Raw genomic sequence first — 19240 nt, forward strand, 5'->3', positions numbered from 1 at the left:
AATGACTGATTGTTTTTCCATTGACTCATATACACTCACCAAGCACTTATTAGGAACAGCTGTACCTGCTTATTAATGCATTTATCCAATCAGCCAATCATGTGGCAGCAGTTCAGTGCAGGAGATCATGCAGATACAGATCAGGAGCTTCAGTTAACGTTAACATCAAACATCAGAATGAGGGGGAAAAATGTGATCTCAGTGACTTTGACTGTGGCATTTTTGTTTGTGCCAGACAGGCAGTATTTCTGAAACTGCTGATCTCCTGGGATTTTCAAACACAACAGTGTTTACACAGAATGGTGTTGAAAACAAAAAACAACCAGTGAGCATCTGTGGATGGAAACACCTTGTAGATATGAAATTTCAGAGGAGAATGGCCAAACTGCTTGGAGCTGATAGAAAGGCTGCAGTACCTCAGATAACCACTCTTTATAACTGTGGTGAGCAGAAAACCATCTCAGAATGCACAGCATGTCAAACCTTGAGGCAGATGGGCTAAAACAGCAGAAGACCATGTTTGGTTCCAGTCAGCCAAGGACAGAAATCTGAGCCTGCAGTGGGCATAGAATGACCAAAACTGGACAGTTAAAGACTGGAACAATGTAGGCTGCTCTGATAAATCAGAATTTCTGCTGAGGGATGCATATGGTAGGGTCAGAATTTGGCATCAACTGCAAGAATCCGTGGACCCAACCTGCCTTGTGTCAACAGTCCAGACAGGCAGTTGTGGTGTAATGGTGTGGGAATGTTTTCTTGGTACACTTTAAGCCCCTTAATACCAATCAGTCATAGTTTGAATGCCACAGCCTATCTTGGTATTGTTGCTAACAATGTGCATCCCTTTATGGCCACAATTTACCATCTTCTAATGGCTACTTCCAACATGATAATGCACCATGTCAAAAAGAAAAGTCATCTCAAACTGGTTTCATGAACATGACAATAAGTTCAGTGTACTTCATTGGCCTCCCTAGTAACCAGATCTGAATCCAATGGAACACCTTTGAGATGCAGTAGAAGGGGAGACTTTGAATGTGCATGAATGTGCAGCTGACAGATCTGCAGAAATGATGGATGCAATCATTTCAACATGGACTGGATTCTTAAGGAATGTTTCCAACATCTTGTGGAATCCATGCCATGAAGAACTGAGGCTGTTTAGAGGGCCCTACCCAGTATTAGTATGGTGTTCCTAATAAAGTGCTCGGTAAATATACAGTTAGGTCCATAAGTATTTGGAAAGTGACACAATTTTCATAATTGTGCCTTTGTACACCACCACAATGGATTTGAAATGAAGCTATCAAGATGTGATTGAAGTGTAGACTTTCAGCTTTAATTCAAGGGGTTTAACAAAAATATTACATAAAACGTTTAGGAATTACAGCCATTTTTATACTTAGTCACTCAATTTCAGAGGCTCAAAACTAATTTGATGATTGACTGAAAATCAGTGTCACGGCCAGGTGTGGCCTGTTCCATCGTTATTTCATTACAAATTAAGCAGATAAAAAATCTGGAGTTGATTCAAAGTATTGAATTTGCATTTGGTAGCTATTCATGGGAACTGTCAATATGTGGTCCCAAGAGGTGTTGATGCAAATGAAGGAGGCCATCATTAGAATGAAAAAACAAAAACCTATCAGACAGAATGCAATAACTTTAGGAATGGCCAAACCAACAATTTGGTATGTTCTTAAAAAGAAGGAATGCAGTAGTGAGCTCAGCAACACCAAAAAGCCTGGAAGATCACAGTAAACAATTAAAGCGGATGATCACAGAATTATTTCCTTGTTAAAGAAAAACGCTTTCACAACATCTAGACAGGTCAAGAACATTCTCGCACAGGTAGGCGTATTTACGTCAAAGGCCACAATCAAGAGACACCTTCATGGGTGTAAAAACAGAGGGTTTACCACAAGATGTAAACAAACCAATGGTAACATTCAAGAACAGAAAGGCCAGATTAGACTTTGTCGGAAAACATTTAAAGAAGCCTGCCCAGTTCTGGAACAAGATTCTTTGGAAAGATTAACCAAGATTAACTTGTACCAGAATGATGGGACGAGAAGAGCACGGAGAAGGAAAGGAACGACTCATGATCCAAAGCTTACCACATCATGTGTCAAACATGGTGGAAGCGATGTTATGGTATGGGCATGTATGGCTGCCAATGGAACTGGGTCACTGGTGTTTAGTGATGATGTGACTGCTGATAGAAGTAGCAGGTGAATTCTGAAGTGTATCGGCCTATACTATCTGCTCAGATTCAGCCAAATGCTGCAAAACTGATAGGACGGTGCTTCACAGTACAGATGGATAATAACCCAAAAGTACTGTGAAAGCAACCCAAGTGCTTCTCAAGACAAAGAACTGGAATATTCTTCAATGGCCAAGTCAGTCACCTGACCTCAACCCTACTGAGCATGCTTTTCACTTACTTAAAGACAAAACTGAGAGCAGAAAGACCTACAAACAAGCAGCAACTGAAGGTGGCTGCAGTAAAAGCCTGGCAAAGCATCTCAAAGGAGGAAACTCAATATTTCGTGATGCTGATGTGTTCCAGACATCATGCATTGACTGCAAAGGATTTTCCTCCAAGTATTAAAAATAATCCTTGTATTTATTATCATAACTGGTTTGTCCAATTACTTTTGAGCTCTTGAAAATAAGGGACTATGTATAAAATGGCTGTAATTCCTAAACAGTTAATGCAATATTTTTGTTAAACCCCTTAAATTAAAGCTTAAAGTCTACACTTCAGTCACATCTGGATCGCTTTGTTTCATATCCACTGTGGTGGTGTACAGAGGCAAAATTACAAAAATTGTGCCACTGTCCAAATACTTACAGAACTAATTGTATTTGTTTACTGAAAGTACGTATGTAATTATGATATGCAAAAATTTGCTGATTGATGATTTGTTTAATCAACATTAATCAATCATCATCAGGGAAAATGTCAATGTAGTGTGCCAAAAAAGTACGTGGAATGCAAAAAACAACACTTGTCCAGACTCCAGGCCTTTCTCCAACCAAAACACAAACTACCATAGTACAGGGAACAGGGACATTAAAAGATGGCTGTTATATTTAGGGGTAAAAACAGCATGTTCTAAATTCTCAAATAAAAGCCTTTGGCAAGGGCGGCATGAACAAACAAAAGCGGGTTAGCCCTTACTGTAAGGGCTTGGTAAAAAAAAAAAACATTCAAATAGGTGGAGTTACCTGAACTCTAATAGCTTAAATAGTAAATTTCCGCAGCACTATTTCTATAAACGCAGCACTTTCATGTCATACACAACCATCTGCAGCTTTGAGCATAGCCGTAGTACTGCTGGAGTGCACCAAAACAGCGCTCTGCCACTTTTTTTCTCCAAGAAAGGAAATAGAATATTCGCAGTTTGCATATTCAAGTTGAAATTCATAACATTTTTTTAAATGCTTGAAGATCCAATCATAACTAAAGCATATGTCATGCAAGAGAGCCAATAAAAACAAATGTAATGGTCAAATTTGTCATACTGACATTTAAGGCATTGATTGATTCACAACGTCAATTCATGCATTGAATAACACACAAGAAAACATTCCACCTTAAAAGTTGCCAGTAGCTGCTGGTTGCCTTTGAGTGGCACAGTGAATTAAATTATTTTTTCAACCTAGCTAACATTAACTAGTAAAGATGAAAAGGCAGCAAAACATAATTTCTTTCACTCTGGTTTCTTTATTACCTCTGCCTAGGAGGTTGTGTTTTTACCCGTGTCTGTTGGTTTGTTTGTCTGTTAGTTTTTTCATTTGTCACCAGGATTACACAAAAACTACTGAACTGATTTGCACCAAACTTGATGGAGGGACTGGGAAGGACTCATTAAATTTTGGTACAGATGTGGTGAAAGGGGCAGATCCAGGGCAGGAATTTTTTATAACTTCCCTTAACATTGCAAGATAGAGCATTTTCTAGCATGGTGGAGATCTGCGCTCTGCTGAGTGCCAGTCTAGTTTGTGATATATTTGTAAAGAAATATTAAAAAGCCAGGCTATTAAACTTGGACAACTTGAGCTGCAACCACAATGCCTGCAGAAAATTAAAGCTTGCTTAGCTACGTTTTCGTAGCCTAGTCTAGTGGATGAGCTTGAACTCTGCCTGCACTGCGACTTTTCCTGAGAATGGATGTTTTGAATACGGTTTACATTTGCTTGGCACAAGTAAGTAAATGAAATCATAAGTGGCCTACTACGACTATCATCTAATACAATTAGCTAGATGTTTGGCTGACTGCTGTGTAATATTCTCAGCATGCTATTCATAAAGTCAGTCTAGCATTTGATCCTGTGGTCAGTTATAGTTGACTGATGTATGTAAACTTGCCAACCTAGTTTACATCTGTGCAGGAAGTGTTGAGTTTTCACTGACAGTAATGAGCTTACTGTAACAGCAATCAAAAGATGGCAAAAGAGGTGAAAGCTTTACAGTCTTTATTAGAACAGTGTAATGGTACACGTAAGAATATATCCATTTCTTCACAATCACAAAACTTAATATAAATTTAACTCATGAACACAGATTGAACCCAAACCTAATATTCGCCTCACTTTGTTAATTTGTGGGCTGTTTTGCAATCTGTGTTTATTTGCCACAACCAGCCAATGCACAAACTGTACAGACACCAGCTGTGTGTGTGCAGAGTGTGCTTTTGCTGTGATTCTGTGGCGTAAAGCCTTTGGATAGGTACAGAGTTTTTGCTCAAGTTGAATGATTTTTAACTTGTGCTGATGTAACCTCGATTTGTGCCACCCAGAGCATTGTGTGTCTAGTTATGTCTTTGCGTTGAGTTTATATGCAAATGTACCACTTGTAAAATTTGTATTGCATTTAGTCAGCACACACTTTGAAGTTCTGAAATTCATACATCACATTCTTCCGCTGGCCAGCAATATGGCCAACCACATCTGGTGGACAATTTAAACCATTTCTGTAAAACATAAAGCCCGCGAGCCAGAAAAGGCCCGCCAAAGGGTCCATTCCGGCCCTCTGGATGACTTTGCAAAGTGCGAAAATTGCAGAGATGTCGTTAACGATGCCAATTTTTCAGTAAAATGCACTGCTATTCCTGATTTGTCCACTGTGTGTTGCACTGTCCTTAATAAGAGTAGCAGGTCCTATGATAGATCCCGCAGGCAGGCTAGTGAGACACTGTCAAGTGTAGGCTACTGTTCGTGTGAGCTGCTCCTGAAAAATGGACAAAGAGTGCCGGGATTTCCAGGAAAAATGGACCAGTTCCCATTTATTCACAGAGGTAAATGGGAAGCCAGTGTGCTTGGTGTGTTCACAGCACCTTTCATTGCTCAAGGAATATAATATTCGGCGCCACTATCCAATTCATCATTGTGAAAAATAGTAGTTTGTTTTTAGTCATAGCCAAGAGATCAGCGATGTAACTTTGAAAGCTAGCTACCTTATTGCTTGTGAAGACAGTGAGTGAAGACATGCATGCTGAAGACTGCAGAAATAATATGCCCCAACAAGCTACAGGCTTTTGCCAACATCAGTCTGCCAAGAAACTCTTTGGCAGATAGGATTTTGGATCTTGCTTAAGATTCGGACAGCCAAATTAAGGACAAAGTTAAGTAATTTGTTGCATTTTTGGTTGTAATTGATGAGAGCACAGACTTTACAGATGTAGCCATATTCATCAGTGTGGTGTTGATGAGACTCTGACTGCCACAGAGGAGTTTCTGTAAGTGGTGCCAATGACATACACCACAACAGCTAATGACATTTTCAACTCTCGTTGGCGCGCAGGAAAGGGTTGGGGCGGACTGAAAAACAATGACTACTTATTGAAATTGCTCTTATTCTTCACGAGACATCTCAGGATGTTTATTGTTTGTTTTGTAAATGGATGCTTCATTAAATGTGAAAGTTTTCAGAATGTATTAGTACTTCTTTACACTAATAAACTTAAAAATGTGGAAGTGTTGTTATTTATAGGTTGTTATGCAATGGTTTTACTGGTCTGGCCCACTTGAGATCAAGTTGGGCTGTATGTGGCCAATGAACAAAAATGTCTTTGCCCCCCCCGATTTAAACAGCACACAGGACAACCTTTTGGAAAATGCTTTTTGTAATTTCAGTGTCTTGAATATTTTTCTCAACAGACACAGTTGGGTTTCCATTTTATCTGAGCTTTTATGGGGAAGATCAACTCAAGAGCACTATCTATTGCAAAGAATATTAAAACAAGAATGCAACAAGCTGTCAAACGCAGAATGGATCAAGTTCCCTTACTTTCCCTAGACTGAACAGAAGCTCAGCAAGCTCTATTATCAGTTGGAGGCCTGGAGTAGGAGTCTCCCTCTCTGCGGCTATGCTAGTGGTACAACAGAAAAGCCTGAGCTTCGTGCATCCCAGGTTCCCAGCTTTATTAGTGCACTAACTAAATTAGGGGCCCTAACAAGGCAGCACACAACACACTAGGGGATGCATTCATTTAGGATGCAAGCAGCACTAATGCAAAGCTATCTGTCAAATCTCCATGCAGTTATGCTTTCTCTAGACTGTGTGTATGTGTGTCTGTCTGTGTGTGTGTGTGTGTGTGTGTGTGTGTGTGTGTGTGTGTGTGTGAGAGAGAGCAGATGCGCAGGACAAGTTGTGTGGTTGTGCCGTGAGCGGGCAGAGATGTTCCACCAGCGATTCTAATTAATGAAACATGGACACACACACACACATCTTACTTCAAAAAATGCACAATGGTATGCTTATGCACATGATCCTCTCTTATATATGCATACACAAACTCACAAAAACACCCACACAGAACACACACACACAAATCCAGGGCAGGCCCTTGAGAGAGAGACACATCCACACTGCAGCTGGGCATAGCTTCAGATGAACACATCACCCTCTGACAGATAGAGGGAATGGGAGAGAGGAGAGTTGGATGAAAGGAGGGAGGAGGGAGGGAAGGAGATTAGCGTTCTCATCAGCACTGAAGGAATTTTTCCTGGTTGCCAAATTCTTTCTCCTCTTTTTCATTCTGTTTCTCCTCATCAAGTCAGCTCTTTTTCTGTATCCAAATCTCCCCCCTTTCCTCTTTCCTAATCTCCATCTTTCCAATCAGCAGGGCCCTCCATTGCTCATTCAGTCTCTCCCTCCATATTCCCTTTCCCATTATATTCCTTTCCTGTGCATTACTTTCCACCTCTATCCTTCTCCCTCAATACAGGATTTATGTGTTGTCCACTGTCTGTTTCAAAGGACAGGATCAACAACCCACTCATCTCCCTGGTCCTACTCAACCTCACACTGGGATCGTTGCACAGGGGACTGACAAACACAAACACACACATGCACTGAATTGATCACAAGCAGAACAAACACATATATAACAGTTACAGCCACTGAGAGAGAGTCCAGACATATACTGATTAGCCACAACATTAAAACTAATTACCGGTTTTAATGTTGTGGTGGAATGGTGTAAAACTGCAGTTGACTTCAGTCATGGGTAAGAGTATAAGCACATCTTGGGTCAGAGATTTGAATGTAACTGGTAGCGGAAACACTACTTTTATGTAGAAACTTTATTTAATGTGGATTGTCATGTCATGGCTGATAGCTGGTCCACCTACAAAAATCAGAAAAGATGTCAATACCAGTCTGCAGGATTGTATTTAAACACTGTCTGCTGTTGAAATACTGCCCCAGCATTCATGTGCTTGATTGTGTTGAGCTTATTCTCAATCACACTTACAACCAGTGCTCCAAAAAACACAGGATATGTAGGGTCAGCTATCATGCACAGTTAAAAACAAGTATATGAGTGTTCTCAAGATGCTCTAACTGCCATTTCACTTTGTCTTTAACATAAGTTTCAACATGTCTGTTTTGCTCTTGTCCATAACTGATTGGTATGCCTAACCTTAACCCTAAACCAATATTAAAAATGTTAGAAAAATCTCGTAAATGACCTCTTCAATAAACCAAGAAGCAAGAATATTTTTATTTTATGGAGGCACTCTGAATTAATCATGAACATTCATGGAAAAGTCATGGAATTTTACATCAAGGCTACAGAGGAAACCCAGCTACTCTCGTTGTCTGATTTTATCAGTCTCCCATTCTCTGCCAACTTTCTTCATGTCCTTTTCTTTTTTGTCTTCTTCTACCTTCTTTGTTCTTCCTCCTTTTATCCCTTCTGTTACTCTTTCTCAGCTTTCCTCCCTCCCTCCTTTTTTGCTCTGTTGGCCTGTCTGTCTCTCTTGTTCGCTTTCCCTCTGTCTTCTCTAGCTGAAATAATGAGTGTACCAGGGAGCTGTGCGGTGATGGGGCGATCGATGATCCCTGCTCCAACAGGCAGAGATGGGAGAGCGAGAGTGAGAGAAAGAGAGAAATGGGAGAACAGTCAGAGAGCAGAGAAAAATGGAGCAGTGTGGTGCTACTTTTTAGAATTGTTATGTCCATCTTAGTTTAAGGGAAAGACAATCGTTTCCATAGCCAGCCTGATGAATTAATTAGATTCCAATTTTAAAGTAGCCTGATGAAGTGACATGCTTTATAATTCAAAGTCCTTGAAGTGTTTTGACTTTGATCAATGTCACCTTTATTGTTGCCTTGTGAAATATATGTAGCAGGTTTGATAAATATCCAATGACAAGCATGTCATCTTGTTTGAAAAGCCTTAAATGTTGCAATTTAACCTGACTGCTTTCGGCTAAACTGCTCTAGTTTTTGTATCTGGTGACAATTTGTCAAACTTCTTTCTCTTGAAATACGAAGCACATCACAATAAATGTAAATGAGTTTCAACTAGCCTAAACAGGCTTTCAGCACTCATCAGTAAAATTATCTGAGGCCTAAAAAGGCCTCAGATAACTCCACATCAACTCCACAGTTGATCCATAAGTAACCCTGAGCGATCTATACATATCTATGTAGATCTATGCCATGGAACCAAGGAGCGCCAGGGGTCAGTGGGGTATGTTGACTAAGTAGCAGGTTACAGAGGAGACAGGTGCATACTGTTATCTCCCATTGTCTACACTGGGTGTTCTTGCTGTGTAGGTCACACTAGGAGCAACATTGCCATTCATTTGGAGTCGGGTTTCTATTCAGCTGATGAATATAAGTAAAATATTCACTCACTTTTAGCGCTGGTTTCCTCTCCACCAACTCATGAGAAAAGTATGACTCTTTAGCTGCTCAGTGCTCCACTATGTTGACCTGCTAGTCTGTCTATCTGCTATTACAAATTATATCATAATGTTTTAAAATTATATTATGAAATATACAATAAAATAAATATAACTATACCCTGGCTCCAAAACCTTTGAACTGCTACCTACATCTCAGATTTGTTCAGTGATTCATATATTCTGTCGTTCCCACTGATGCCTGTTTCTGTGGTTAGAGAAATAGTTAACCAAAAAAGGCTTAGTAAGCTGACACGTTGTCTTCCTACAGAGCCAGCTAGTTACCTTGCTACATTCATAACAAGTAACAGAAAATTGGCAGTAAGCATGCAGGAAACTGACATAGCTGTACAAGTTGTTTCAAACAATTTAGTCTAATTATCTGGCTAATGTTCATTAACTAGTTGCTAACTTTTTCTGTCTGCTGTTTGGTGCACCTTTAAATTAGTTGTGAGTCTTAAAACAAAAAGTGAATCAGACCAAATCACATTTTAAGTTAGACATTAATAGCAAGGTATGTAGAAGTAAGACATTTTAGTGAGTGTGTACATGTCTCAGCATGACATAAATATGCAGGTAGTTGGTTTGCCAGTAATACCCAAAATATTGCTACAGTCATACTGAACAAATGTAGTCTTGAGTGTGGCCTGCAGAGAAAATTACTTATAATAATGCCTAATTATGCTGATTGAATGCACAGTACTAGCTAAACCAGTCACAGATATTTGGATGAAATTCATGTCCCTACTAAGAGATGTTAATGAAGGTGGTGCTGTGTTGTTCCAGGTCTCCAGCACTGCCAAACTGGAGGGCAAAGGTCAGCTGAAGTTCAGCTCAGGAAAGTGGAGCCCCCACCACAACTGCAGTCAGCTCGCCACAGCAAATGACACGGCCATACGAGGCTGGGACCTTCGCACTATGAGGTGAGCTCCGTTTGCTGGGGCTAGTCTGAAAATACAATATTCCAATATCTTCTGCAAACATATAGTCTCTCTTTTTTCAAACCTGCGCCATTTGTCCAAATCCTGATATTAATACTTTAAATAACCATTATTTAACGGAAAATTCAGATTTTTTTTTTAGATTTTATTTTATAAAGATCTCTTCTCCTGTTTCACTAATTGATCATTTTTCTGGAAAACTGAGGAAGTATGGATGTCCCAGTTGATAAGACCATATCTGCTCAACAATATTGAAGCTTCCATTAAGCCAGTGCCAGGAAGAAGAATTTAAAAGTAATGCTTTGGTCACATCAAGGATTGAAAACTCAAAAAGAACGACATGAGGCATGTTTTGTAAACTTTGCCATTCAGTATTAAGGGGGCAATATGTAAGTATCTTAGTTTAAAACATTAAAAATATTAACTAAGATTATCAACAGAATGTGAAGGAATAACAGATTTGACATTATGTCAGAGACGTCTGTATTGTGTTGCAGAGATATCTACTGAAGTTAGCATGCTAACTAGCCCCAACCCATCCTGTCTAGTAATACCACTTTGTACCTCAAGAGGCAATAGTTTACTCACTGTAGCATCCTGTCTGCCCTCAGTCCAACATGAAAGGATAAGGATGTAGAAACTGTAAGTAGGCTCTGAACCTGTGTTGCAGCCATCCTCTCTCGGTGACATCCCTTCCTAAACCAGTTTCTACTTTCCATATTTACAGAACAGTCTTTACTGATGTGAGTTAAGTCATACCATTAAGCAAAACAGTACACTGTATTAAAAACAGAGCCAGGATCCTTCCGACCTTCAGTACTTGTTAGCTTGATAGCTTAATGGCATTTCTCCTATTTTGCCAGCGGAAAATTACGCTATTTATCAGCTATGGAGAAAAAGTAAATCTCAGCAACATGAACCCCAGTGACAATGGATGTGACAATATCAAATTTTCAGACTACTCTTCTTGTGGCTCTTCTTGCTTGACTCTGCAAAAGAACTAACACCAAATACACTTAAAACACCATGAAAAAAAGCAGGTTGGTTGTTGAATGTTAAGTACAGTTCACTGAAAATTTCTTTGAATGCACCATCTGTCTTTTAGATTCTTTGCACCCATTCATGTTTTCATAAGCCTCTGATTTCTTTTGGGTGTAAATATTTGTGAAAGAGCCAAAAAAAATCTTACGTTTTTTGGCCCACAGTTATTTTGGGCTCTTAAAAACCTGCTACTGTCCCCTGCCCCTCTGCACACTATGTCCATTATATTAACAAAACAAAGCTAAACATGACCCCTGAGGAGTAATGCAATTTACATGATTTTAAGGCAGGGAGGTTTCTCTTCCTCTCTAAAATGCAGCCCTCTCCCTCACTAAATGTTACGACTCAGCGGCCATAAACTAGCCAGGTCAACTAGCTTATGTTGCATTTCAGCATGGACAGGGAAACCAGAACTAGATAGAGAAGGAGCCTGGCTCACTGGTCTTGCTGTGGTGTCTCTGCCTGTGTTTGACCAATAGAAAGACACTGCCTTGTAGCTAATAAATAGAACTGCTAAGCAAGCAGAGCTATGTGAAAATTGTGAGGAACACGGTGATGAAATAGAAATTCTTGGTGGTGATATAACCATCAGAATGTATCAACCTGGGAAATTTTAAAACCAGTATACTGGCACATCTCTACTGGTAACTTGCTTATTAGAGAATAGAATCAGATGTTACATTTTCCATCCAAAGCCATAATTGCTTCATGTATCAAACTGAATTATGATTACAAACATCTGGAGGCCCATTGGCTCAAAGTCTGTGGACACTGACCCAGTCAACCCACTTCAGTATTCTGGTTCACAAAGAAACTTTGGCGCAAATCACTTTGTACACAAACTCAAATCTAACTGTCCACAGTGGGGCCCCACTACAGGGTACACATATGCCACTTTTACCTTACAGAGACTTATTAAACGTCTATAGCCTGTAATGCAAAGTCTTAGTACTTGACCTAGCATTGAATGCTTGGTCAGATTCTTAAATGACTTTGATATTTCCTCATTGAAATGATAATACTGGTAAATTTGGACTGTTTTAATTAGGCAAAGACCTTTTGCGGCTGGATTATGTTAAGACAAAATAAAAAACATGCATTTGAAAGGTGTGGCTTATATTGTTACATAGAAAAAAGATGTTGAAAAAAATTTTTTTACATTCCTCAGTGTGAGCTACTAAAACTCAGGTATCGTATTGGCACTGGAAAAAAAAACTAAAAAATGTAGATGACACCCAGCCCTAATCATGATCTATAGGACTGCAATCAAATCATATTCTGAGCTCCTTGTCAAAACCTGTATTTACCAAATTAGATTCTTGTCTTTTTCTTAGAATACTACTGTCAACATTGGAAATATTTTTCAAGATGTTAGTATGAAAATTAAAGTCAGGAAGAAAAAAAATGCACATTGCTATGATTTTGATCTCAAATCTACAGACAGAAGCATCCATCTACCATAATGTTCCCTGTGGAAATGCAATGAAAGCAAGTTTATAGTCTGACTGGCAGAGGGAATCTCTATGAATTTCCTTGTTTTGTTATGACATATTCTGTTTGCAGTCCTGTGGTTGTTCATGAATCCAATGAAGTGTGTGCCTCTCTTCAATACATGATAAAGTGCAAGGTGGTGGAGCACTAATGTTCCTGGTTGACACGGAGCATTGTAGTGCTACACATTAACCTTGTAACTGCAGGTTATCTACAATCCACCTTACAACCTCTAGCTGTGTGTGCGTACGTTTGTTGTGTGTATTTTGTTTGTGTTCCCTGCGTTTCTGAGATCCATGATGAGTGAGGTCAGCATGTGTCTATGTGTGGGCTCTGCTAGAGGAATAATAATGACCTCACTATCAACTGCCATGATAACAACAAAGTGCCAAAGAGGTTGAGAGGGGTGACGGGTGAGGGAGAGAGAGATGGGGAGTGAGAGAATATATTTACAAGAAAGGCATCACAAGCCCAGATAAGATAGCTGAATCGTTGATATCACTCCCCGTCAGCCACCTGATAAATTAAAGAGTTCCTGCATGCTCCATTTTGGCCAGTCTCCTCCTGCTGTGCTATTTTGTAAGATGCAGCAGTGCTGATTTGGCCATCAGCACAAAGGGAAGGAGATGGCGGCAGCACAGGGCTTGTTAGCAGAGACCACACTCTCATCTATGATACCAGAGTGTACTGAAACACACATTATTGTCTGAAAAAAGACACCTGCAGCCAGTAGAGGGAGCAAAATGCTGTGGCCTTTAACAAAAATATCAAAATTGTCTAATATGCAGAGTGACTGTATGCTTTCTCCCACCTTTAATACCTTAACATACAGTTTCCACCTTTTGTTTCTCCTTACTACAAGTAAGCTGTAAAGTTGAAAAAAACAAACATTCTTTTTCAGCAAATTCCAGCACTCCAAACATGACTTGCTCTAATTTGAGGTCTTTTTACTTCACACGATGAGCTGAATAAATGAACTGCTGAATTTTCCTCCAACATATTAAATGACGTTTTAAAAGAAAAAAAAATAGCATATTAACAGATTTCCCAGCATGCACTGTTTGAGATTTAAAACTCTCCGGAGAGTGTTATGTTTTGTAGTTTGAAGAAAAAAGACATGATGTCAACTTCCTGTGTGTCTATAATACATGCAAAGGTAAGTTATGGTCGTTTCTTTTCATAATAATGAAAAAAATGCTAACCACAATGAAGGTTAGTATTGAATTCAGTCCCTACCCCCAGACACCCAGAATTCAACAAAGTCACCGGGAGAAGCATCGCATATTGTCTTTGTCCTGACTCTGGTACAAAATGGCTTCAACAGCCTCAGATATAAGTTCTTCATGTCAAATGAAGAACTGATTTTTTTAAACTGAGAAAATGTAGAAGTAAAGCAAATCTGTCTGTAATTACTGTCTCTGTGACTAAATAGTTGATTCAACTTAATATCTTAAGTTTTAATGAATTTGTTTTCTCAAGTTCCGTTAATTTAACTCAGTTTTACATTTTCATAAAATTACATTGAACTAACTATTTAACCTAAGTTCAGTTAACTCGCATTTTTAAGGTAGCAGGGATCTTACATTTCTAAGTTGAACGGACTTAAAATGATTTAGTTGTGGGTTTGAACAATATTTGACTGCACAGCATGAGTTTTTACTGAATAGTCTATCGGTAGACCCCTGCTTGTTTCGAGGGTAATAGCTTTTACTTAGGCTCAGCCAAATGTAACTGGGCTCACGTACCTACATCCAAGATAAATTTATAGCACACATGATTAAGATGATATGTGGTAGGGAGTACATCCATGTTGATATAAACATTAAATAAATGTTTGTAAAAATAGCAGTGATTCCTGTTCATATGTTGGCATGTTCTTATGATGTTCTTGAGGTATTTGCCTGCCTTTGTATTTAGAGTAGCTCTGTGCTGGGGAATGTAAGGGAATTGTTATCATTATTATTATTATTATTATTATTGCTATTATCATAATAATAATGATAGACATTTTTGTGTAGCACTTTACAGATATAATAAAACAGAAAAAGACAAAATGATAATACTCAGAAGAACATGTCAAATGCAAGAGAATGATATAGTATAGACAGAGTACAAAGATATACAGTAAAATTGATATAGAGCTGAAAATGACTAGGAAATAAATCGATCAGTTGATTGATAGAAAAATAATCAGCAACAGTTTAATAACTGTTTACTCATTTTGTAAGTCAAAATAACCCATTATAACTGGTTCCCGGCTTCTCAAATGTAAAGATTTGCTGCTTTTACTTTGTTTTCTCTGATGGTAAATTAATCTCTTTTATTCAGTTTACCATTGTTGGTCAGACAAAACAAGACATCTGAATAAGTAATCTTGGACTAGGGGAAATTAAAATCAGCTTTTTTCTCTCTTTTCTGAGACTTTATAGTGTAATAATTGGCGGATGAATCAATAATGAATACACTTGTTAGTAAACTGTTAATATAACCCCAAACATCTGAATAGCTTTAGGTGATGTTTGTATTGTAAATAATCGATCTGTGGTCTATGGTTTCTTATCATTTGTCCACTGGAGCAATAAACTGAATGAATCTCTGTAGCCTTCCTTAGCCTCCTTCAATCCAAGGTTTTAGACAGATGTAGACAGCAGCCAAGGGTACAATGTGTGTTTGTGTGTATTCATGAGTGCACACCCATGCACAAGTGTGAAGTGGTTGCAAGTGGAAAGCTTGCAAGTGTGAATGAGCAGTGAGTCACATTTGTCTGTGTCTGTTTGAGTAAGTGACTTCCATATGACAAGTGACTGTGTGCTCGCGTGTATTTGCTCTTTGCTATGTGTAACTTTCTGCTTGTGTGTGTGGTGTTGTGCATGCATGCCTGTACATAACAGTGGCCTGCTCGTGATTTTGTGTATGTGTGTGTATCCAGTTGGTGTGTCAGCTGTGTGATGGCAGCCCTTCAGCATGCTCCACTGCCTCCTCAAACATCCTCTGAGGTGTCCCCCCCTCACATCCAAACAAAAGCACACTTGAAATTACACACACAGTAACCCCCACCACCACCACACACAGGCCCAGGGCTTGTCACCCACTCTGACCACCCTAACATGGCTGTCCTGCTATGAAATAAGGAAAGAAAGAACAGGCCAGTGGTAGCACCTGCCTCTAGTTAGTTATCTAACACCCTGGAGAGGCACACGGTATCCTCAGCACCCTGTCTCCCAGACATACAGTGCTTTGAAAAAATATAAAGATAACACTACTTATAAACTATACAGTATATGGATCCTGTTTCAGTTTGTACTGATGAGACTGGCTGGAAGTCAGAGGTGTTTAAAATGTCCTTAAGCCTCTTAGACAATTAACTTTCCAACCATGGCTTTTTGGAGATTTCCCTGCAAGCCATCTCCAGAGCTGCGTCTTTGTATTCCCTACCAAAGTTTTTTTTCCACTCGCCGTAAATGCACCGGTATAACACAAATCATTGAGTTCGTACTGAAACAGAACATCTGCTGGCTCCATACTGTCAGTTCGTACTATAACATTCAATGATTTCTGGACCCAAATGCAGATACAAACGGAAGCAGGCTGGATGAGTGAGGTGACCATTTTATGACTGAAATGAACTTACAGTAATACAGGTGAACAAGATGGCAGACAGGAATACAGGTAGTAGGAAAATAAATTCAAGGAAAACTGAGGAACAAAACTGAAAATTTAATGTATGAAGAAAGACTAGCGAGTGAACATAGACAAACTGACAAGCAGTGAAGGGAACACAGAGACTTAAATACATTAGTGAGGGGAAGACAATAGGACACAAGTGAAACTAAATAGGATGGGGCAAGCAATCGGAAAAGGCAGGACAACACAAAGACAGGAGCAAATTAACCAACAGACACATAAGGAAATTGATTTCAAAATAAAACAGGAAATACCGAGTCTGGGCAAATAGTCACTGAGAGGGACAGATCATGACACTTTGCAGCATTTTAAAGAGTTCCTTTGAGGAACGATATGTGTAAATAGTGTACATTTTATAAAGAACATGTTGGCTGTAATGTCATGGAATGTCTTTGTTTTGTCCATAACCAGAAAACCACCAACGCTCTCTTCTAAAGTAATTTTTTTTCAACTCTCTGGCTGTAATCGCTAATGTCTAAAAATTTCTGCGGCATTCAATCCCCTCTATCCTGCTGTAGATACGCCTGAGCTAACTGTGACCCCTAGACTCGCTCATGGACTCATCTCTTTTGTCTAGCCATGAAGCTGAGCCTGCTAACATGTATGAGAAATTATGTGTTAGAGGTACCTGAAACACATAAATGTTGAATAAACAACAAAATTAGATCATTTTAAAAAAAAGACTATAGTCCCTATCTAAACATATAAAGCCAGCCATACAATATACTGTTAAGAAATAATTTTGAATGCCATTTTCTTACTTCTGAAACAGAACACGGAAGTTCCAGTTTCACTGGGGTTCTCTATACAACAGATCAATAAGTTGGGACAAATAATTGGGATTGCTGTTTGTATCATATATCACGTATCATGTATTTAGACACATTACAAATTAATAGTTGAATTCATGAACAATAAAAGAACAAATAACAGATGCTCAATAATAATACAACCTTAAAAGTACCTTCTCTGGTATATCCAGTACCTTATGGAAGCTAGTGTTAGCTAAGATATAGCTGTGTAACTGATATTATTGGGACAGTTTGCTGATTTTGTGACACTTCCATACTTGTGCTACTGCTGTATTTTCTAGCATGTCACATATAAACATTTCAATGGTTTTATCACAAAAGTATAGTTTGTGTTTCCTATTACTACAGTGAGTTCGCCTAATGATGTATCTTTAAAATTGACTGACTCAATAAAATCTTAAGAAATGTAGGGAAATTCAATGTGTCAATAGGCCATTTTACATACTATGATTTTTACTGATAGTTACTCATACTGTAATTCTCTTGCCATTTAAAAACATAACACTGAGTGTAACAATACACACAAGATGTAATTTCACTTTGCTGAAATACAAAGTTAAGTAAAGTCAACTTTATTGTCCCCAAGGGGAAATTTGTCATGGGCACAGTGCTACGGTCTGTTGCTTTAGATAAAAACATAAAAACATCATAGAAACATAGGAAGCATTTGACACGATACTAGACAGTTGCTTCATAAAAAAAAAAAATCTTAGAAATATACATAAAGGAGACATTAGCTATACATTTGACTATACATTTGACATTGACAACACAATGGTTTAAAAAGACGCTCTTAGAATTAGAGTGCTAAAGTGCTAAAGTGTATTGCACATTGCACTATTGCATTAAGATTTAGCATTAGAGTTCAGCAGCTTAATGGAGGCTGGAACAAACAATAGGTTCAAGCGATCTGCACTTTGGCACCCTGAGTCTTTCTGATGGCAGAGTTTCGCATTCAGAGAAGAGGGGATGTTGAGAGTCGGCAGTGTTTTTTGTTGTTTGTTTCATTAATGCCTGCTCTTACAGGCTGTATATGGGCTCGTATTCTTTCTTCCCTATTACCTTCATAGCCGTTTGGCAAAACCTGCTTTTCAGTTGTACCGTTAGGTGCAATGTTACATTGTGCAAAATGGGTTCAGTGCTTTTTGCGTAATCCTACTGACAAATAAACCAACAAACAAACCAACAAATACAGACGTGTGAAAACATAACCTCCGTGGCGGAGGTAATGATGCTCTCTAGGATTGCCCTGTATAACACCAGCATGATCTGGCTGCTCACTCCATACAGCCTCAGTCACCTTAGAAAGTAAAGTCTGCTGCAGTCTTTTACGCAGGTTATCAATGTGTGTTTTCTAGCACAGAAGGTTGTCTGGTTTTGGATGATCACTGGCTTGTGGTCAATCACTTGCCTCAGATCAAAGACCATCTCCTGTGTTTTAGTGACATTTAGAATGAGATGGTTGATGTCACACCACTTGACGAAGGTGTCTATCTCATCGTGGTACACAGAAGGGTCCATGTTATTGTGGAGAAGGCTCAAAATCCCAGTATAATCAGAAAATTTTATGATATAATTATTGGGAAGTACTTTCTTGCACTCATCCGTGTACAATGTAAAGAGTATTGGTGATATCACACAACCTTTTTGGACCCCAGTATTACTTCGTTTTAGTCTCTGACAGTATCCCATTGACCATGAGACATTTATTTTATTTGCTTCAACATTAATTTTCTTATGGTTTCACATGCAATAAGATAGGTTCGACCATTCACAGCAGGCAATGTCACACGTCTTCATAGAAGTATTGTAACATTTTTTTTAAACATTGTATTGTTTTTGTCTCACAGCAGTCTGCACTCTTTGATACAGTCCATATAAACTACACTCATATATTGGCACTGGATTTTTACAGATTCACAAAGGTGCATAGGTGCTGCACAGGTTTGCATGGTGGCTTTTGGCAGTGATAGCAATTAGTACCTATTACATGATTAAAAACTTGAAAAGATTTTGGAAAAAAAGACCTAATCTGCTTGTGATGCAAAACTGTATTGAAATAACTGGGGA

The 19240-nt window shown here is 38.8% G+C and overlaps 1 protein-coding gene across 1 annotated transcript in view; it reads left to right on the forward strand.

Moving 5' to 3' along the window:
* eipr1 (EARP complex and GARP complex interacting protein 1) overlaps positions 1-19240 on the forward strand; it is a 71990-nt gene that overhangs the window by 34851 nt on the left and 17899 nt on the right. Inside the window, exon 6 of the mRNA XM_040137433.1 lies at positions 9988-10124. Coding sequence (XP_039993367.1) covers positions 9988-10124 — 137 coding nt within the window. The remainder of the gene's footprint in view (positions 1-9987; positions 10125-19240) is intronic.

The sequence above is a fragment of the Xiphias gladius genome, chromosome 10 (genome assembly GCF_016859285.1).
Source record: "Xiphias gladius isolate SHS-SW01 ecotype Sanya breed wild chromosome 10, ASM1685928v1, whole genome shotgun sequence".
Taxonomy (NCBI): Eukaryota; Metazoa; Chordata; class Actinopteri; order Istiophoriformes; family Xiphiidae; genus Xiphias; species Xiphias gladius.